We start from the raw sequence: 22773 nt of genomic DNA on the forward strand, positions 1-22773 counted from the left end.
TACTTTATTTCTCTTGAAGGCTACCGTGGCAGGATACAGGATTGCTTATATTGTACTTCTGCACAAACTGCACATTTTTTCATCCCAACAGAGGCCAATTCAACCTGGCTGTGTATAAAGTACAGGTTTTTTTCAATTTAATTTTCCAAATGAGTCAAAATGACATAATTAAAATGATACTGAAACGTTGCCACATCTAAGCCACTCCACAGACGCCCCTTTAGACCCCCCCCACCCTGCCACCACCACTACAAACAGCATTTACAAGTCTGTTTGAAAGGGAGCAAACCAAAGTCTTCTGTTTCCTGAACATGTGTTCCTTCAACGTGACTATAGAGTCGCTTTGGCTTCAGAGATCAGACCTCACACAAGCTTTTTTCCACTTGTTGAACAGAAAGACACTAAATTTATGGACGGGAATGACAGCGGATCCTCCTTTAGTGCTGATAATGCAAACTTGAGTTGGCTTCAGTGAAGCTTCAGCCTCTTAAGTTACAACCTTAAGCATTTTTGTTTGACACAGAGAGAGTTTAGCGTCCAGCTGTGTCGCTGTGAAATCCAGCTGAAGTGGTGGGGGGGTCATTGCAACCGGCCACAAATCTTACAAAACTCTTTCTGTTCGCAACAGATCAGAACTCCAATCAGTCTTCATGCTGTCAGAAAATAAAGCAGGCAATTCCTGTAAAGAGATGCAATAGTCTGTTCAGTTCAACAGACGACATCAAAGTGGCTAAAATTAGTAGTTTAGAGAAGAATAATTTGTGTAAATGACAAAATGTTACCGTAGGGTTTACTTTTAGTGATCCCTCAAAGAGTTTTTGCTTTTGTGGGAGTTCACAAGACTTTTGGTTTATGCTTTTGACTGCAAAAAGTCTAAAAACAAGTGTTTTATTTCAGATTTAAAGATATATCTAATGAAAACACCTAGTAAGGGTGTATTTAGTAGATACTTGTATTGATTCAAAATGCTGATGTGATGACATTACATCTGCCATGTTGTTGTTATGAGACATGTACTACTTGGTTTTCAATTGAAATGGGTACCAAACCGAAACTCTGCTACTTTGCATGTACAGTCTTGGAGTAAATTGCGGAACATATCATATCGTGAGACACATACCGTGATATGTATCGTATCGCCCAACTCTTGCCAATATACACCCCTCGTATTTAGTGCAAGACATCCTCTAAATGTAATTCCTTATTTTGACTTCTCAGTCAAATACAGCAGTTATCTCAGTCTGAATTTCATTATTTGTTTTCTGCTGTTTTACTTAAAGATAAAAAGCGCTTTAAAAGATTAAACAGAACACGAATTGGTGCCGGTTTATCAAGAGGTAAATGTTTTTACTGAAAGGTACTTCATTTATTCAGGGATGTTTTCTAATTTTACTCACCAGTCAAAAGATTTTACAGCCCTGACCACATTAACACAGCAGTTTTATTTTTATAACGGAGCACTTTCAGGACTAAATACACAACAGAGTAGTACATGGGAGGAACATTGTAGATTATGATGCCCACTGACTTTCAGATTTGAATAAAACTTGAGAGCACATATTACAGTACAGTATATAAGTATGTGTTATACAAGTTTTCAGAATAAATAATGTCTTGTACGGCCTCTCATATGTTTTTTCCATTTTGAGGTAACATAAAGTAGACATATTTTCCAAACAGTGACTGGTTCATGTGTTTACAGCTGTTTTGAATGGAAATATTCCAGGTTTTTCTAAAAAAAAAAATTAAGAGCTGTATTAAAACGAGGAATTGAAGTATCAGAAACAAGTAACATTACTTTTTATTGAATGTATTTTAACTCAAATTTTAGGGGAAAAACATATTTTTGGAACTCTAAGGTTTTTACTTTCATCAAATAGAGTTTTGTAACATTTCACAGACTTCTTACCTCTGACGTCAAATATTTTTAATGGGCTGTCTCTCACACGTTCTTATTTTACATGAGAGATGGAAGCGGTTGTAGTTTTTCTTGGACCTTAGGAGTGTCATTCTTCAGGGCAGCTCTAATGCAAATTACTATATCCTGTTTGTGGATTTTGTTGGCACTGCAGCCTCTTGGAGGAGTGGGAACAGTGTGTGATAGCTCTGCTGCTGAGGGGCCAGAAGGTTTTTCCTCTTGGGGGGGTTGGGATGCTGACTTCAAAATGAGTGATAAAAACGGTTTGTTTTAGCAGAGACACTTTTTCCCACAGAGCTCGCCAAGGTCCTGCTGCTCTATGACACATCATAAAGACCTGTCACTTCACTTAAAACCCAATTCTGAAGAGAATATTAAACTTAAATCCATGTAATAAAAAATGTCGGGTGAAGATGTCAGATACAGCCCTTTAAGTGCTTGGAAAGAAGTGACCGCTGAATTACTGATGTTTGTTTTGCAGAGCTCAGCTTCCTGATGTTTTCTTGGAGTAAACATAACTGTCAGACTGACTCTGCACCCGTGTCTCACACCAAACTTTGATGTGGTGTTTCCATTAAAGTATATTCCATACTTCTCACTGTTTAGTTTTCCTCGGGAGAATTGCTTTTTTTTTAAACATATAATTACATGTTTTGTTTTGAGTTCTTATTCTTCATCACGTCTGACTCTAAGTTTACATCTTTTCAGTGCAGCATGTTATCTGGAGATGTTTTTGTAACTCTTTGCAATAGTTTCTTTGCAGAGACCCTTGTTTTGTGTAAAGGTTTGGTTAGTGGTTGTCTTGGTCCACTGTGTCAGGGATGCATCACACCCACACAGGGTCAGAAAATTCCCCCATGCAGGAAGTGAATCCTCTCCAGCTGCACTTGGACACTTTTCTCTTTCTATTATAGATTTCATACCCCCACACTCCGTCTCTCTTTACCCCGGTACACTCAAGAAAACAATTAGTTGCAAATGTGACTCATCCAGTTCCCACTTTATCGAGTTCTGCTTTATCACTGCCAGATGTTGGTAAAACGCGCAGCTACAGTGTATGCAGATAATCCCAGGAGTGGGATTACACACTCGAGCTGCCTCCTGAGGCGGAGCGTGGGCCACGTGCACCCCGCCGAGGTCGACTCCAGCATTCTTCCTCATTAGCGGGTGACACTTTGAGCGTAGCAGGGATGTTTATGGAGAGCGGGAAGGGTCAATCAGCCACCAGATTCCCAGCATCTATGGGAAACCTCGTGCAGAGTGATAACAGTTTATCCCTCCGTGCCATCACTGACATAAACGTTGTTTGTTTCTCTCAGACCTCTGAGATTACAGGGAGAATGCAGGTCGCTGTTTCAAAGACAGAAAAGAAAACAATAAACATCTTGGCTGGAGAAATGCCTTTTAGATTTGTTAAGGCTCTTTGCAGAGTCTCATTGTGAGGTGAGTCACTTTATTTATGCAAACTGTGGGATGTGTTTTTACAGTAAATCTTACAGGGGTCCCGAATCATTTTTCACTATATAACCAATTATCCCAGTTTTAGAAACCAGCACTTTTTTTAAAACCAAAAACTGCTATTTTAGACTGTTGTTTTGTATTGACTATTTGAAATGTTCTTCTATATTTGTTGCAGACAATGATCTTTAAAGAGCCACTCCAATGAAAATAGTGTTTTTGGTGTTTTAACGTGTTCTTGTAGCATTTTATCTCATGATGGAGGATATATATAAAGAAAATTATCCTTAAATGTGCATTTCCGAGTCTTTCCTTGTTCAAAATGTTGCAAATCAGGAGCAGACCACTGGAAAAAGTTTGCAGCTGATACCTAAAAGCTGCTATAGCAAGTCATGAGCTACTTAATCTGCTCTATGCTAATTCATCCACTTACAGACTAATAGATCCATGTGGGTTTTTGTTTTCCTCATCTGAGGTATAGCTGGATATTTCAAATAGTGCTCGCCTTTTTGGTTGCACCTGTAATGTTTGGTTGGGGTTGTGAGGGCTGTAAGCGAGTGGGAGAGTGTGTAAACAGATGGATGATGGGAAATGAAGGTAGGCTCACTACACTGTAACTACTGAAACATTGGATCAATTTAATGTTTTTTATTTTTTTTTTACATTTACATTTTTTAGTTTTCTACAAATTAAAATTTTAAGTTGATGGTTTAATCAATTCTAAAATTTAATTTGATAAAACTAATGTGGCAAATTACAGAGCTGTCGTTAATTGATCTAATGTTTTACTTTTTACAGTGTATGTGACACTAGTTCTCCCAACAACTCAGAGGAAATGTCTGATGAACTGCAGCTCTGCAGAAACTGTTCTAAAAATTGACAGTTTTTTTTTTATTATTATTTTAATTGGCTATAAACAGCCTCAACATAAGAGGATTAGAGTTTGACTTTAAAAACATGCATAATATTAGAGTGAGATTCCCTTTTGAAACAGAATCTATACATAGCCGATACTTCTCCTTGGTCAACATAAACCCTTATCACATTGCAGTAACAAAATATTTTTTCCCCATCCACTCTGCTTTTTTTTTTAACCATTTGAGGCTGTCTAATCTTAGACCCACATCCTGCAGTAGCCCTTACCGCCGCACTTTAGCTTGTTTTCAGAGCAGCCAGTAAAAACATGATTTGTTGGCTTTCACACTGAAAGACGACACATGCTTTGGTGTCACTTCGTTTGACGCTCCCGAGTCTTCATCGCCGACTCTGAGGTTACCGACTTCAGCTGTGTGCTGATGTATGTCTTCCTGAGTGGACGGGCCCTTGTCGTTTGCTGTGCAGGCCCCCAGGGATGGAGTAACCCCAGCGCTCCTGCCTCTGTCACCAGCAGTTTCCCAAGTGTATCCGCAGTCCTGGGAAAGTTGCGGAGGAAAACTGTGGGAACGTGAACTGTACAGCCGCCAGTGACAAAAAAAGGGGGAAAGGAGGCCGTCCTGTTTCTTTGTGTGTGTTTGGAGAAGCGAGGGCTATAAATGCAACATGTGTCTATGCATTTACGTGCACGTGTGTGCGTGTGTGTGTTGACTTTTCCTGCTTTCTTTCTTGTTCTCCATCTATCTGTGTCCTCACCTCTTTATTGAAACCAGGAGTCAAAAAAGGAAATGAGCCAGTCATGTTTTTGGAGCAGCTTGAGAGCTTTGAGCTTTCGTTCTGGGAGCGGAAGTGCCAAAGGCTGCTAAGTTAGTGTAACAACATGAAGCTTTGGGTTCATTCGAGACCATCCGGACTCATCTCATCCGTTCTGAGAACAAATATTTCTAACAGATGGATGATTCCGAAGAGATTTATAGTCACAGAAAGGTCAAGGGTGAAACAAAACTCCGCCTACACAACGCCTTAAAATAGTGAAACGTCCTAAAATAGAGGCAGTAAAACTGCTGTGCAATTGCCCCCCACCACCGCCAAAAAAAATTAAGGTGAGATTTCTCAAGACACATTTCACAATTTTTCCACTCACTCACTCCCTCTCTTCCTCCTCCACCCTCGCGCTTCCCAAGACATGCTCTTCCGCCCTCTTTCTATTTCCCACCCTCTTGCATACAGGCCTGTGATCCATCCTTAACTGTTTCCAGACGTCTGTGTGCTGAAGGCCCTAACCCCATCTAAAACATAACAACAACCCCACCACCACTCCCCTTTTTTTGCCTTTTCTTGCAAATCTGCAGCATAAAGGTTTGAAGTAGTGATGAGGATTTTTGACTGCCTTGAACCTCAAATGGTGCGTCAGTGAACAACATATCCTAAAAGTAGTGAAAAAAATTCTCTTGCATTATGTGGATTAGATGAATTTTCACTTTTGTTTACCCCAAACCAATTAATGGCTCAGCAAGCCTCCAGAATAGCTTGGACGCAGCATTGTTAGCAGTGAGCGTGCTGCAAAGCTGCACACAGTGACCCGCTTGTTAGTGGGCAGAGTGCTGGTGAACCAGGAACAAAAAAGAGACAGACATTGTTGCTCTGTGCTGGTGCAGTCAGGCGTCAAACACCTTCACAGTGAGCTGCATCTGCACCTCTGATTCTGTCTGCCGGCCAAGAGCCATGAAAAAGAGCAGCTTCAGAATAAAGGCTTTATGTTATGATGGTATTTGTACCATCAGCAGAGTGTCATTTTCTCTTTCCTCTTTTGATTTCAAGTATATCGCTTTGGTTTTTACATACGAGTAAGACAACATTTGACTTTGTTTTTTTAAAAATAAAATATGAATTGATTTATAGAGTAGCTGGTCGGGCTCCAGATGGGATTCAAAAAATAGAAAAATTGAATTTTTTGAGTATTTTTAAGTAACTTTAATTGCCGTTTGTTGAGTCAGCTAAATAAGAAGTTTCACTGTTGTTATTTTTCTTTTTTGCAGAACAAATGAGTTCGAAGGCGTTCACTATGAGGAGGCTGACAGTTACATTTACAGGTGAGAGAATCACTAACATTAATTATTTTTGTCATGGCGTTTGTAGGGAAATTCTTAATTCTGTGTATTTCTACATATAACCTATTTGTACTATAACATAGATTGTAAAAACTTACTAATCTTTTAATTGAAAAGTTTGTTCAACCACAATCATTGAAAAGAATTTAAACCCTTTCAAAACAAAAGCATCTCTTTTTGGTTAACTTGGAGATTGGAAACGTCTTTGAAGTGACGACCAACTTCAAGCTCACCTCTGTCATTCAAACACATCCATCAGCAACACTGCATCCTTATCCTCCCACTCATCTGCTGCAGACAACCCATGCTCTATAACTGAGGATGGAAGAAGATCCGACTCACATTGTTGATTTAACCTCTGACCCCCCCCCCTGCTGTCATCTCTTTGACCCCCTTCATCTTTTGTCGAGCAGCTTGGCTGTGTTTCTGCTGTGGAGCACGCTGTCTGGAGGTCACACCTGAGGACAAAGAAGTCGTCCTGGCCAAAGGCTCTTCCCTAACCCTCACATGCTCCGGCCTCAGGGAGACAACCTGGGAGTTCAAGAAGGATGAACCTCCCTACTTTCAGGAGGACAACGCCCAAAATAGTCGTCAAAGCTATCAGATTGTGCAAAACGGCATCTACTCCAGTGTTCTTACCCTGGTGAATGTGAGCTGGCGGCACACTGAGGTCTATCAGTGCACTGATCGGTACACTGGCGAAACCAAGGAGGTGGCTGTGTTTGTTGCAGGTGGGGCTTGGCATGTTTAACTTTGAATGATTTCTAGTCACCATTATATGCTTTAATAAACCTGCTTGTGTTTCTGCTTCAGATCCTGACGTATGGTTTGTGAAGAGTGACCACGGCATGGTACCCAAAAGTGAGGAAACCACCATCCCATGCATGGTCACCAACCCCGACATCGCCGTCACGCTGCATGAAAAAAGCTCCCACATGCCCATCAGCGGGCTGTACGTTCCCACTGAGGGGTTCAAGGCACCCCTGGAGGAAAGGACGTATTTCTGTCGTGGCGAGCTGAACGGCAAAGTGAAAGACTCTCAGGACTTCAACGTCTTCAGCATTATTGGTAAGAGTTCAGATCAAAGTTTTCACAGGAATCAAAGTTGTTCAAATTGATCATCTCAGATTAACTGAATTCACCTTTTCTTCAGCACAAGAGACCTTTGAAACTTATGTCAACGCTTCAAAGACGGTCCTGAAGCAGGGAGAGCCGCTGACTGTAAACTGCACCGTGCAAGGAGTTGAGCTGGTGAATTTTTCCTGGGAGACTCCCAGCGGTGAGGTGAGTAGGAGTGGTGCAGAACAAACGTGTTTTGTTCAGCTTGTCCCCTGGAGATCCTTCATGGCCGAGCCCAAATTATATCAAGATGTAGAGACACGCCCCAGATTCAATTGTCTTGTGAAACTGAGCTCATGGCCAGACTTTGGAGACATTGTTTGCATCATCTATATCTGTTTGTCATTATGCTTATTCTGGAAGTAATGGAAAAAATGGTTAACAGATAAGTGTACGCACCAAAAGAACAAGATTTCATTGGGCCACAGGAGACCTTCTCAGAGTCAGTTCCTCAGTATATGACAGTTAGCCTTTCATGGTTTTGGTGATTTTTCAGTACAGGGGTCACTGACTCGCTTCGAACCAGGACCTAGATGTTGGGTCATGCAGACCCAGCATCTGGGTCCAAACTTGACGTAAAACTAATACGATGGGCGCTTCTATTTTAAATGGTCCAGAGTTGTCATTGCAACACATGATCACTATTAAGTCATCATATATGGACACATACATGTTTCTTTGGGGAGAAAAGACCCTGTGAGAAACCTGAAGAAGAGCTTTCGACTTCAGAGAAACGTAAAGCTGCTGTTTACAGACACATCCAGGTGTCTTCCTCCAAATATGGATTAATGGACAGTTGTTTCCACATACCAAACCGCTCGTCATAATATGTAGTGACAGATTCCTTAATGTGTCACATGATCTCACAATAATAAAGTTACAGACCCGACGAATTTGTGTTTATTATACTTTGAAAATACCAGTTTTGACGGTTGTGTCCTTTTGTTTTTGCTTTATTTATTCATATCATCTAAAATGTGCTTATAAAGTCACAAAGTATACATTTAAAGCAGCAACAGACATTTCACAGATTCAGTCAAATAAGTTGCTGAAGATGCCAGTATTTTTGTTTTCACCTTAATGTCCCTTCAGGGTTTCCATAGGGAGAAACATCTATCATCTAAATTTTGCAGACTGATGCTTCAGTTTAGGTGCCAGGTTAAATCACCTGCCTCCCGCTGAAGACATGATTTCATTAAGATTTGCCATCCAATAATTTCTGATTCGTGTGCAAATGTGGAGTTTTTAATTGTGAGAATACTGTGTATTTTTCTCTTTCAGCTTGGGAAAGTGGATCCACTGACTGAAATCCTGTCGTCCATAACCATGCGCTCCTACCTGATGTTCCCTGGCACCACAATGGCCCACAGTGGAACCTACGTCTGCTTCGTCCACGAGCTCGTTCAAGACCAGATGGCTCAAGCCAGCATCGACATCACAGTGTTTGGTTAGACACACTACTAAAATAAACCAATGATGTGCACATTATTATGGTGGCTGAGAGGAGACAGTTTATTATATCAGCTATGGCAGGTTGAGGTGGGAGAACAGCTATTTAAAGGAAATTAACATCAGGGTCTTTATTTTCGTAGAAAGTGGGGGATAAACCTTTGACACGCTACGGGTGCAATAAATGATACTTTGAAAAACAGACTCAACCCAGCAACTTTATATTTAGCCCCCCAAGTGAAAGAGTGTTTATGTAAAAGAGATTCAACTTCCAACATGATCGCACAGCAAGTCAGCGATTTTAAAAACACCCAGTTCAGAGCCAATAAAAGCAAAATTGCTTGTGCTTGAACTTTTCTCTTCCATGGTCTGGCTCTTGACCCTCACTGGGACGAGAATGCTTACTCTGTCTGCAGTTAGGTGTGTTATGTTTAGGAAACTTTTAACCCAACCTGACAGGTTCAGTATAAACAGAGGACAGGACAGTTTTTAGTGGTCAGCTGTCTGGCCAAATAAAGAGTTTAAAAAATAAAAATTGTCCAGAATTAAACTTAAAGTGAAATATTAGAACATTTTTTTTTGCTTGACTTGCAAGGTTACATTTGACAAATAGAAAACAACTAGAGTTTTATGGTAAATAGTTGTGTGAAAGTCTTCTAAATTTGCGAAACTGTTGAATTCTTCAAAAATATAATCTTTTTCTTTCTTTGTTTTGGAATTTTCAAAGTAAATACACCTTTTACCTGAGAATCGTTAGGACAAAATTTGTTTTTCTTGTTTTTCCCTAAGGCGCAAAAATCTAAATGAAAACCTTTGTTTTTTTCAGGTAAAGTATAGCTAGATGAGTAAAAAGAAAATATTTTACCGAATGCTAAAAGTGAGGTCTTCCTTATTGAATTTGCACCAAATTTCCACAAATCAATTCATTGTCTTCTAAAAAAAGTCGTATGCAAACTCTCCTTTTCAGTTGTAACGTGTGACTGCACTAGATACTGATTAGATTTAAATATTTAATAAGCAAACTAAATATTTAATTGCAAAGCTTAAATATTTAGTTTGTAGGCTAAATATTTAGCTTAAAATTAAATATTTAGTTGGTTAACTAAATATTTAGTTATTAAATGTAACATTTATAAATATATTAATTTACAGGGTGCGAATATGCATTTGAAAAACAAAACCTGTTTTTTTTTCTCCTAAAACACGCTAAATATCTGAAAACATTGATGTAAAAAATTTACATTTCTGATTTACAAACGGCACCCCATATTTTACTGATGGGATTTTTTACTTTTACCAGAAAAAGGTTTTGTGGACGTGAATCCAGCTCAGCCAAAAAACATTTCCACCAAAGTTCAGGAGAACGTGGAACTGCGAGTGGAAATCAACGCCTACCCGCCCCCTCAGATTCTGTGGACCAAAGATGGCGCCGCCATCAAAGGAGACAAAAGCATCACCATCAAACAAGTGAACGACATCAGGTAGAGCGTCCAGCTGTCTCAAAGATGCACCACAAATCCACGGAGCCACACTTTGGATTTGTTCTATTTAAGCAATTAGCACAGGACCTGTGAGTCTTTCGATCTGCAGATGCGTGCAGCTTATGTCAGTCAGCACCATGAGAGGCCTCCTCAGAGAGAAACACAATACCCTCCGTAGAGCCGGACTCCATCTTTCAACGCTCATGAACCATAAACACAAAACGCCTGTCACAACTCTCAAAGGACTTCTAGACAAATCCCAAACAAGAAAAGAGTTAAATACTGGCAAAAAACAAATGATTTAACTGAAACATCAAACACAGACCTCATTAGACACAAGTAAATTATGACACACCATCAGAACTACTATTTTAAAGAACATTTTCATCACAAGAAAAAAAGAATTAACTTTACTGATGTGTTTGTTGCATTTTCAATTACACTTGATCAGGCTTTCTCTGATACACAAGGAGGTAAAAATAAATAATACATTTTTTCATTCTCTTGTGCATCAGGTATGTCACCATTCTCACGTTGGTGAGGGTGAGGATGGAGCAGAAAGGACTGTACTCTGTCCTCGTTAGAAATGAGGATGACTCAAAGGAAGTGGCCTTTGACCTGGAAGTACATGGTAGGTAGACTTGTTAAAAATATATATTTTTTTCTTTTAGTTGGTACTTTTAAAATTGATATATATTTGCTTTTAATTGGGCTCATTCAAACATAACAAATCACAGATAATTCAACATTTTTGCTTGTTTTTTGTTTTTTACATTCAAGTTTGGCTCCTTTAGGCCACCGCTGTAAATTGGACCTTTAAAAATGAACTAATTTAAAGTGACCTAAAATAAGATAAAATGTTTTTTACTTTACTGTGCTTTTATTGACTCCTGCAAAGCGTATCTAACTTGTCTTATTTTTTCTTAGCTCCCTCTCAGATTAAGGATCTGTCTGACCACCATCTGCCAGGAAACAGACACTTGGTGACCTGCATCGCAGAGGGAGTCCCAACTCCGAGCATCCAGTGGTACAGCTGTGACAGCATGTTGAAGTAAGCCCCGCCCTTCCTTCCTGAGCTGCTGCAGTGTCAACACTAGAGGGCTGACTAAACACATACATTCATTCAACATCCAGAGTATCAGCTTTTCTCTCAGATGTTGTGATTTTTTTATGCTGATCCACCATCCTGCTGCAGGTGTAGCAACCACACATCAGCATGGAAGCCACTGATCCCACATGCAGAGGAGCTGAGCATCCAAACCAATGTGAGCTACAGTGAGGCACGGAAACTGAGTCGAGTGCGCAGCCAAGTGACCTTCCTCAAGCCTCAGCAGGTCACAGTTCGCTGTGAGACCACCAACCAAGCAGGACTCACCGAACGGAGAGACATCAAGCTGGTGTCGAGCAGTAGGTGTTTTATCAGTTTGGGGAATTTTTCATCACAGTGACCCATGAAAGCCACGGTCTGTTATTGGTAAAATGCTCTTTAAAATAAATGGCATCACTTTGATGTTAATAGATTAAATTATTGATTCCAAAATGTGTTACAAACAGCATACAGAAACTACTTTATTCTTTAGCTGATGTTAAAACTAATGTCATCTCATCTATTTGCCTTTGCAGCACTCTTCTCCCAGGTGACTGTACTGGCTGCTGTTTTAGCCTTAGTGGTCATCATCATCATGTCCATCATCATCCTCATTGCTGTGTGGAGGAAGGTAAGAAAACACTTCTATGGAAGTAAAAGTGCATTTACTGGTAATACCAGTTTAAAAACATTGAATGTTTTTTTTTTTTTTTATGTTCTTCAGAAACCTCGCTACGAGATCAGATGGAAAGTGATTGAATCGGTGAGTCAGGATGGACACGAGTACATCTACGTGGATCCCATCCACCTGCCCTATGACCTGGCCTGGGAAATGCGCAGAGACAACCTGGTTCTGGGTGAGTGTGACAGAAAACATGCGGTGGAAGGAACGCATACTTACAACCAAAAACAATGAAAGAGCCCATTTTAGAAGCAACTTTTTGTCGCACAAAATATTTGTTCAAGTCCTGCAGCTGTTTCTGTTTGTGTTCCTTTAATGAAGAATGCAACATTACATTAACATGTCCAGTACACAATATAAGTCCATTCATCTTTATGATTGTAAAGGAGCATAAAGAAGAATACAATTCTTATTTTATTTCTGCCCCTTTATCATATCTCTAAGAAAAAGGAATAAAAAGACAGTCATAGATGGCCTTTACCTCTCAACCATATCAATGTACATGAAGAAGAATGAACATATATATGAAGTCTTTTAACTCCCACTCAGATTAAAATCGTGTTTTTAAACACGTTATTGTGGCATTTTTCTAAAGATGGAGAACATGTATTGAGAAAATTAAGCCTAAAATTACAATTCTGGGTATTTATTTATTCAACATGTTCAGAATCGGGAGCAGGTGAAAAATTGCTGTTTGAAAACGAGTTTATTTGTGACTTAGAGAAAAGTGCCGCCCACACCTCAGAGGTGAATAGTAAACTATTGCTGCTTTGCGGAGACTATGTCCTAGAAAACGAGACATGTTTTTGGATTTTGGATGAAAATAATCACAATTAAAAGACCACTAGGAATGCTTTTACAATAGATCTAAAGGAAATCTGGATGCCAAACCATAGAATATGCGCTTTCAAAATAAAACACCATGTTCCCTTTAAGCAAACCTCAAAAGTTAGCAGTGGGGTCAGTGGTTCATCAAACTATGTTTCTAAAAAGTATTCAAGTTGAGTAAAAAAAAAAAAAGCCTAATTCTACTGTTTCCCTGTTGTTCCTTACATGTGAACTAACAGGATCAGGCACATGGAGAACCTGGTTCTCTGGGTGATTTTGGGGCCTTCTGCAACAAAAAACCCCAAAAGTTCAAGGTTGTCTGACTGACTTCATCCCTAATCGGATGACATTTAACTCATGCTCAGTCACATCTTTCCTCATTAATAATGTTTGCCCTTATCATTGGCTGGAAATAAGCTTCAAGCCTCACTTTTCTTTGGTCAACGGTAGAAAATTACACAGATAAGCAAAAGAAGCAACGTTCTTGTTTTTCTACTAATGTGCTCTCCGCTCTGGCTCCACCTCTCTGACCTTTTCTTTGTCTCTCAGGTCGCACTCTTGGATCGGGAGCGTTTGGCAGGGTGGTCGAGGCAACTGCGTATGGTCTCACGCACTCCCAGTCCAGCACAAAGGTGGCTGTGAAAATGCTCAAATGTAAGCATAAAAACACCGGAGAGGTCTATGATTCACACCAACAACAGCAGACCCCTGCATGGCTGTCAAAAAATCGTGACACCGGGGCCGTATCCCTGCAACCTCAGGCAGAGCTGCGGCCCGCTGAGCTTTAGTGTGACTGCCAGGCCGATTCAAGCTGCAGACCACAGATCATTGAGCAATTTGGCAATGACAGTGTGTCCTGCTCTCACTTCTACTGTTCTCATTTCATATACCCTTCTTTGTGCAGCCACTGCCAGGAGGAGTGAGACCCAGGCTCTCATGTCAGAGCTGAAGATCATGAGCCACCTTGGTCCTCATCTCAACATTGTCAACTTGCTCGGAGCTTGCACCAAACATGGTAAGAATCACAGCCAGCCCTAATAAAGCAGAGATTTCTAGAAGATTTTAATCTTCTAACGCATGTTCCTGAGTTAGACCTTTGAGCTAACACATGTATCAATCCCTATCTGTTTATCTGCACTGATGATGATGATTTTCATGATAATGAGCTTGAATCTTGTTTGCTATAACTGGATAATATCATGACCAAGACAGTTATGGGTTCTTGTGAGAGATAAAAACTAATGAAATAATAATGTTTTAGAAACTGGAATTTGAAACTGTCCTACTGGGGTTGAACATGCTGTGCTTCTCGCATTTATTAACTCGATTACTTCCCTGAGGCTACATTTCATTTATAGGCAAATAGACACCCATTCCCATTTTTTTTAGTGTCTTAATTTTGGTTTCATGTCCTTTTATTGGTCCAAACATTCAAATTAAATATTAGTAAAATCTTTTAATGTTGAATTTTTAGCTTTTACAACCTTTGAGGGCAGAAAATACTGTGACAAACCCTTCAGTAGTAAATCATACTTTAACAAGAACTCCTATATTTCAAAAAATCTGAAAATATTTATTTGTTTTGGACATTTTTCCACGTTTCCTATTTTCTTTATCAGTATAACTGCCTTTTAATGGGGATTCTTTCAAAATAAGGTTTGATGACTTTATATAACAAAACTCTTCAAACAGGAAGAATAATCAGCTGGAAAATATTTAACAAAATAAAAGTCTGATTTGACATCAGTTCAGTTTGCTCCAAATGGTACATGGTTCCTCAGGGTGCTGGAGATTTTTGGGAATAATAATAGTATATGCATACAAAAATATTCTTAATCCATGACTTTTAGTTATTAACAGTTAATAGTCATTAATTTACCTTGTTTTAACTCAATGACAAAAGAGTAATAAGATAGTAAACTAGAAGCAAAACTCTTAGCTTTATTTACATTTGAACTAAAAGTGGCGTGTCCAGAATTTTCCAGACACATGCCACAATATGCCATTTTTATAAAGTCTATATTAGCATCGCTACTAAGCAATTTTCTGCTCTTTATAATATTTTTTATAAGTCTGTTTACATTCTTTTTCATCATAAACAGGCCCTCTCTATCTGGTGACCGAGTACTGCCGCTACGGTGATTTGGTGGATTACCTGCACAGGAACAAGCACACCTTCCTGCAGTACTACGCCGAGAAGAACCAATACGACGGCTGCCTTATTTCTAGGGGAAGCACGCCTGTCAGTCAGAGAAAAGGGTGAGAGGACCGGAAAGCTTTCAAAGTTCCACATAGAGTTGCTTTACAAAACAGAATTTTTTTTCTTGGAATTCTACAGCAAGAAATTGCTGTAGATGGATTCATGAAGCAGACAAATGAAGTCTGTTACAGATGTAAAGATGTTTCACATGAGGAGCCACAACAATGCACATTTAGATGTAGGTCAGTTAAGACTTTTTGTCTTTGCTTTTCCCTTGTCTGCAGCTATGTGTCCTTTGGGAGTGAGAGCGATGGAGGCTACATGGACATGAGCAAAGACGAGCCCTCGATCTACGTCCCCATGCAGGAGCAGATGGACACCATCAAATATGCCGACATCCAGCCGTCTCCGTATGAGTCCCCCTATCAGCAGGACCTCTACCAGGATCAAGGTTTGCTTTGACTCCAGCTCGATTCAGATAACGGTTGAGTGTTGGTAGGAATCGATTTTCCATTTCTGAGGAATAAAAGGAGGATGACAAACAGAGCATGACACACACAGGAAACAAAGAAAATCAGGGAGATATGTGTGAAAAATATGATGTGAGGCTTGATACTGCAGCTTTCAGAACAAGAAGTGCTCATCTCAGCTGTATTTATGGATTAAACACGGAAATGTGCTTTATGATGCATTTTTATTAGAACATTTCTGAGGATGTTGGAAAAACACGTTTTTTACACTTATAGTGGCGAAAAATGGTATTTAGTCAGCCACCAATTGTGCAAGTTCTCCCTCTTAAAAAGATGATAGAGGACTGTGATTATAATCATATGTATGCCTCAATGAAAACAAGTATTTGGTCAATAACAAACAAGCAAGATTTCTGTAACTTCTTCTGTAAAAGGATCCTCTGTGCTCCACTCATTACCTGCATTAATGGCACCTGTTTGAACTCGCTATCTATTAAAAAGACACCAGTCCTCAACCTCAACCAGTCACACTCCAAACTCCACTATGGTCAAGACCAAAGAGCTGTCTAAAGACACCAGAGACAAAATTATTGACCTGCATCAGGCTGGGAAAACCATTTCAGAATTCCAACCCTAATCCCTAACTACTAAAAAACTATATAGTTGGGGACTTTATAGTGCACTGGATTTTAAAAGCAATTTGGACACCATACTCACTACTTTTCTTTCGTTTTCCTAAACGCCAGATATGACATCACTGATTTCACGAAGTTCAAAAAACTTTTTTTTTTTTGCAAAAATGCATTGTGGTCTATATTTGCTAATATAGTGAACGTTGACACAGCATCGACAGAGGCTTCTAGGAATTTTTTAGTGCACTCGATTTTGGAGTTGTAGATTCATTCAGCACTACACAAATGGTTCAGCGACAGCCCCAAACATCACTGCTCTAGAGGAGATCTGCATGGAGGAATGGACCAAAATACCAGTAACAGTTTGAGAAAACCTTGTGAAGACTTACAGGATTTGACTGTTGTCATTGCCAACAAAGGATATCTAACAAAGAATGGAGTTAAACTTTTGTTATTGACCAAATATTTATTTTTTCACCATAACTTACAGATACATTCTTTAAAAATCTGATATTTATTTCTTATTTTGTCTTTCATAGTTGAGGTAAAACTATTATGACAACTATAGGTCTCTCTCATGTGGTAAAGTGGGAGAACTTGCAAAACTGGTGGCTGACTAAATACTCTTTTGCCCCACATAAGTTACTTACTCCTTCCTTACCTGCAAGTCTTCTCTCCTCATCCTCTCCAGGAGGCACCAGACTGGACTTGGTAATTAGTGATTCTGCCAGCCTCACCTATGAAGACCTTCTAGGTTTCAGCTACCAAGTGGCCAAAGGGATGGATTTTCTCGCATCAAAAAATGTAAGACTTCCAACAATCATTTTTCTGCAACCAACTCATCCTTTTCTTTTCTTATTTTGAAAATATTAGCCTCAAATATTAATCTGAGGAAAAAGCAAAAATAACTCAATTAGCTTTGTTTCCACTGCAGTGCGTCCATCGTGACCTGGCTGCCAGGAACGTGTTGATCTGCGAAGGCAAGCTGGTGAAGATTTGCGACTTTGGCCTGGCCAGAGACATAATGCATGATTCCAATTACATCTCCAAAGGAAGCGTAAGTGAGAAACGATTGGCCGTAATGTAATGTGTGCAACTCTGCCAAAAGAAAATGGTTCTGTAGCAAAATAGCACTTTAACAAATAGGATCTGAATGGTCATTATACAACAGTCACAAATAAGTGGAATCTTTTAACCCTCCTCTAAGCTGCAGTCTTTTTCTCTTTCTTTTAGACCTTCCTGCCCCTGAAGTGGATGGCACCAGAAAGCATTTTCCATAACTTGTACACCACCCTGAGTGATGTGTGGTCATACGGCATACTCCTTTGGGAAATCTTCACTCTGGGTCAGTCTCCCACATCCATAAAGCATACACAATTCATACCCTCAAACAAAGTTGGCATGCGTGCAGGGGATTTACACACAGCTTTTAGTGAGACTTCTCATTTTTAAGTTTTGACAAAAAAATCAAAACTGCTACAAATGTTTAAGTCCATGTCTGACCAAGAACATACCAATTTGTTCAAAGGCCCAAAATCCTATTTGCCACAGTCAAGCTTTTACATTTCTTTTGCTTAAGGAAATGTATTTTTTTTCCTTTAATCCACAATAGATCCAATGAAGCTACCATGAAACAAAGGAGACAGTTTAGTGCATTAACCCCAGTCATAAAAAAGCAAACTCACAATCCGGCCTCTGTAATTGACAAAGAGTCTCTGTGTGCTTGTTTCAAGTTGACTTTCATATTGACTTGTTTAACCAACAGATTTACATGTGTAAAGTGTAATCTGATAGATTGTAAATAAAAAAATATTGGGAAAAAAAGTCAAATTAACAGATTAACATCATTCATATCTACTTACTTTATTTCGATTCTGATTTTTTTTATTATTTTAAAAATATAAGCATTTTTATAACTTCCTGAGAAATGTTGTGGTCATTTCTTCGAACACATTTATGTTAGACAGAAGTCTGACTTTCTAGCTTTCACAGAGTTCCTGATATCTGCCTTTAAAACCTTTATTTTTCCTCCTCAGGTGGAACCCCCTACCCAGATTTGCCCATGAACGAACTGTTCTACAATGCGTTAAAAAGAGGATATCGGATGGCCAAACCTGCCCACGCTTCAGACGAAGTGTGAGTTTGTCGACTGCTGGCTTAAAACTTTTTACATCTACAAATTAAAAATGAACTCACGTTTGTGCTGCAGGTATGAAATCATGAAGAAGTGCTGGGATGAGAAGTTTGAGAAGAGACCTGAGTTCTCCTTGTTGGTTCACAATGTGGGAAACATGCTGACGGACAGCTATAAGAAGGTATTAAATCCATGCTAATCTACTTGATATTAACATAGTTATTGCTCTGATATTCAGAAATACATTTAACTCATTTGCTTTACTTTAGTTCTCGTTAAAATCCTTTAAACGTAAAAAGCGTTGAGTAAAAAGACCCACTTGTGGCCTGTTTCTGATGATGGAGGACATATATAAAGCAAATAAAAATTAAAATTGAGTATTTCTTCATTGAAATCACTGAGAATCAGGTGTAGATACAATAATGACTTTGGAAAAAACTTGATTGTAGGTGTGATGAGTAAGTTACAAGCTCCCTGCTCCAATCCCTTTTGACGCATCCAATTATAGACAAATAGATTCATGTATGTCTTCGTTTTCTTCGTGTGACCTGACCTGGCTCAAAACTGTAGCTCCAATATTGCTCGCCATTTTTGTTGCACCGCTAACGTTAGCTTGGGGTTGTTAAGAGGCTGTAAGCTAGTGGGAAAGTATGTAAATAGATGGATGGTGGAATGAAAAATCTCTTTTTAAAACAGTTTCAGTCAGTCTGAGAACTCTTTTCGGAGAGATCCTGATGTACCTGGAGAAGTTCTAGAACAAACAAAGATTTTGTGTCCAAACACATCTGCTCCAAATGCCTTCTAGAGCTGATATCCCCAAAATGAATGCTGCATTTAAGGTTCTTAATTACTGTTGCAACCCATTTGGCAAAGCTGGAACGAGGACATTTGTGAAGCTGCTTTTATAAGATCAGTGCCTACAGCTCCTTCCATGTCCACTGCTTTCATCAGGCTGATGGAAACTCAACAGGATGCAGTCATTTTAAAATCTCCACATCTTAGCCTTTTTGAGATCTTATCAGATCTAAAAATATATCAAATCTTTCTTGTCTTGACCTAATAATTTACTTTTTTAGATTTACTGATTTAATAATCCACTTCTGCAATCCAGTGTGAAAGGGACAGCCTCTTGTTTGTTGGCCCACTCATTTTTTTTAAATAGGATGTCCAAACTACTAAACAGTTTTAAGCAAATCTCAGCAGCTTTTGCCACATTATTCTGCTTAACAAGCATTACTCCCAACAGAGATACAGCCAAGTGAACGAAAACTTCCTGAAGAGTGACCACCCGGCAGTGGCCCGCACCAAACCCCGCCGGACCTCGCCCTTTCCCGCCGCCAGCCCCACATTTGGCTCCCTATCTCCTGTCGCCTTCTCCTCCTCCTCTCCGGGTCCCACAGCCAACAACTGGAGCCAGAGGCCTGGAGAGCGCAGGCACGAAGCAGACGGGCAGGAAGTCGTAACTCCATATAATGAGTACATCATTCCCATCCCGGACCCCAAACCAGAGGAAGCTTTCGGCAGCATGCCGTCAGAAAGCCCTGAAAGGTACAGAACCGCTGCAAACACTCCACAGATGTGTGTCAAAAACATGGGCTGCAGGGGCGATGAAAATGTGTTTGCTTTTGTCTGCCACACACCCACTCATCCAGATGTTGAACTGACACAGTAGTTTATTATAAAAGCTTCATGTATTTTTATAACTTAAATAAACACAGAACCAAGCAGGGACTTGAATCTACAAAAACCTGTTGGCTCCACATAAATTAAAGCTGCTTTTTTCATTTTATTTCTTAAGCCTTTTTGACCTGAAACCACGCTTCTTTATATGAGATCGAGTCCAAACTCATGTTTTAAACTCCAGCACTCAAGCGGCTCCTTTGCTGATGAATGGCCTCTGACAGTTTAGGATCTGTGACGCCTCAGAACTGAACATTTGTAAATCACTGAAATAATTGTTAGAAGACCTCCTACATTGATCTTCATAAGTGTAAATCTGCAATGGGAATTTTCCACAAAGCTTATTAAAGTCTCACTCCAATCGTGTTTTGTAAAAGTGTTGATTGTGCTTTTTTTTAGGCAAAAATCCCCAAACTTGAATTGTTTTCTAGGATGTACTTTCTGTAGAACGACAGTAGTTCATTAGAAATTCACCTGTGAATGTTGGTAAGGAGTAAACCTCTACTGATATCCCATTATCCCTTTGTTTACACTATCTCCCCCGAGCTTACAGCCAATAACAACTTTAAGCTAACTTTACCCGTGCAACAATAATGGTGATGCCAGCTCAAAACAATGGACCTATTAGGCGCCGATTTCACACTTCCCAGCTTTTTTGAACGGCAGTTTTGCATCTTCTCCTGATTCATCACAATTTGAATAAAAAAATACTCAGAAAATCAGTTCTAATCCTAAATGATTTTATATATGTCTTCATTAATGAGAAAAAAAAGCTACAAGGACATGTTAAAAACACCAAAAACACGACTTTCATTGGAGTGGTTCTTGATGCGTTCACGCAAAAAAGCTTTTAAATTTCCTTTAGAAAATGGTATAAGTCAAAAGTATTTGTACAAATTGAATAAATATACTGACAAAGAGGAGCCGGATTCTAAATAATTAGTTTACAAGATTGTTTGCAACAGTGCTGGTCAGCTGCTCCGATTGCTTTCAGATGTTAAGTAAGCGCTGCTCTGCCTGCTAAGAAAAGATAGTTTTTATGTTGGTAAAGTCAAAGATTAAAGAGGAAAAAGCATCAGAGCATCAAATCTGTGCGTTCCATCATATCCTAATCTGTCTTCTTTGCTGTCAGCTCTCTGGCTGCAGAGGAAGAGGAGACTGACTCCATGTCGCAGGACACAGCAGAGACTCTTCCAGAGGATGAGCGGCTGGAGGACACCAGCGAAAGAGATGCTTTGCTGGGCTCCTCGGAAACCCCCGAGGTAGAAGACAGCTTCCTGTAGCCATGTGTACAACTCAACACATTTTCCTTTTTCCTCACGGGAGAAAAAAACTCAAATGTAGCAAAACTGAGAGGAAAAAGTAAACGTCTGTAGATCTGTGTAGCACTCATACTGTCTCTTATGTTAAGTACTGATTATGATGCCACCTTGCTGACACTTTAGGAAACTTAACACTAAAGGGTACTATCACCTTTCTATACTGTCAGCTTAAACAAAATAGTGATGTATTTTTTATTTCAAATCTAAACCACATTATAAAAAAAAAAATATATTCTTTTTATGTTGTAAAATGAACCTTTTGGATCTTACAGGTAACGTTTAGGAAGAGCAAATGTTTTTCATGTTTTAAGAGAAAAAAAATCCATAAAAAATAGAATTTATTTTAAATTTAATTAGCACAATATGAGCTATTGAATCATTTTTTTAAGGTCAGCTTTTGGATTTTCTCTCTTGGGGTACTATCAGCAGATTTACTCTCTGTGCCGAATGTTTGTAAAATATCACGTGTAGGACTTGAAGTACAGATTTATTTCCTCGTGCACTGTTTTAAAGTGAGATGTACTTTTTTATGTAGCTCCACATTCTACAGTGTTTCCATATGTGAACTTTGTATAGCATCTTGCAATGGGTTTCTCTTTTGTGTAGAAATAATTCATAGTTGTGTGCCAGTTGCACTTTATATAGACGAAAAAAATGGACACACAGTATGTTAAAGATGTATAAGTTCCACTCTGAGATATAGAGCCACTAGAGCATGACTATAAGACTGTTACCATGTCCAGGATATCCTTTGTGAGGAAAGATGTCTCTCGATCAATGCAGCATATCACTGCCTTAGCACAAGATGGCACACATGAGTGCCTTTGTATTGACTTTTGACTTGCAGCTACATAAAGTATGAAGGGCTACTAGACAGCTGTGCACATGTTACGCTTGTAGTCTTCCTTTAGCTCTTTCATCACCTGAAACACCTTTTCATCCCTACACGATCACGTTGTCACAAGCTACGGTACCAAAGCTCTTTTTAACGTTTACAAAATGTATTTTTGTATGTGTCGTTTTATAAATGTGTCAATAAATGCGTACTATCAACACTCCCTTGTGGAAAATGGAATTATTTCTGGCTCCTGCATTTACTTTTTCTGCAGCAACATGACATCTCCCTGCTCTTTAAACACATGAAGCTAAATGTTTCTTGATGATAATCACTCTCTAACACAGTTAAGGTCATGTCCAGCGCAAACTCTATTCAACTTGAATCCAATTAGAGTCTTTTTCTACAGTAAACTAGTTCTGCGGTGTACAACAAACTTTCTGTTTATTTTGAACGTGCAACAAACCTTAAAAATGTTGGACAAAACACATGTC

The 22773-nt window shown here is 39.3% G+C and overlaps 1 protein-coding gene across 1 annotated transcript in view; it reads left to right on the top strand.

Moving 5' to 3' along the window:
- Positions 1-22499, top strand: part of pdgfrb (platelet-derived growth factor receptor, beta polypeptide) — a 28866-nt gene extending 6367 nt beyond the window's left edge. Inside the window, exons 2-23 of the mRNA XM_024283434.2 lie at positions 6289-6342; positions 6774-7091; positions 7174-7428; positions 7514-7644; positions 8761-8926; positions 10229-10409; positions 10925-11040; positions 11337-11460; positions 11605-11816; positions 12033-12127; positions 12221-12353; positions 13556-13660; positions 13911-14021; positions 15109-15265; positions 15491-15657; positions 17000-17112; positions 17243-17365; positions 17542-17653; positions 18345-18444; positions 18518-18623; positions 19689-19990; positions 21255-22499. Of these exons, the coding sequence (XP_024139202.1) occupies positions 6294-6342; positions 6774-7091; positions 7174-7428; positions 7514-7644; positions 8761-8926; positions 10229-10409; positions 10925-11040; positions 11337-11460; positions 11605-11816; positions 12033-12127; positions 12221-12353; positions 13556-13660; positions 13911-14021; positions 15109-15265; positions 15491-15657; positions 17000-17112; positions 17243-17365; positions 17542-17653; positions 18345-18444; positions 18518-18623; positions 19689-19990; positions 21255-21405 (3327 nt within the window). The 5' untranslated portion in view covers positions 6289-6293 and the 3' untranslated portion in view covers positions 21406-22499. The remainder of the gene's footprint in view (positions 1-6288; positions 6343-6773; positions 7092-7173; positions 7429-7513; positions 7645-8760; positions 8927-10228; positions 10410-10924; positions 11041-11336; positions 11461-11604; positions 11817-12032; positions 12128-12220; positions 12354-13555; positions 13661-13910; positions 14022-15108; positions 15266-15490; positions 15658-16999; positions 17113-17242; positions 17366-17541; positions 17654-18344; positions 18445-18517; positions 18624-19688; positions 19991-21254) is intronic.
- Positions 22500-22773: the final 274 nt, after the last annotated feature.

Source organism: Oryzias melastigma, linkage group LG10 (genome assembly GCF_002922805.2).
Source record: "Oryzias melastigma strain HK-1 linkage group LG10, ASM292280v2, whole genome shotgun sequence".
Lineage (NCBI taxonomy): Eukaryota > Metazoa > Chordata > Actinopteri > Beloniformes > Adrianichthyidae > Oryzias > Oryzias melastigma.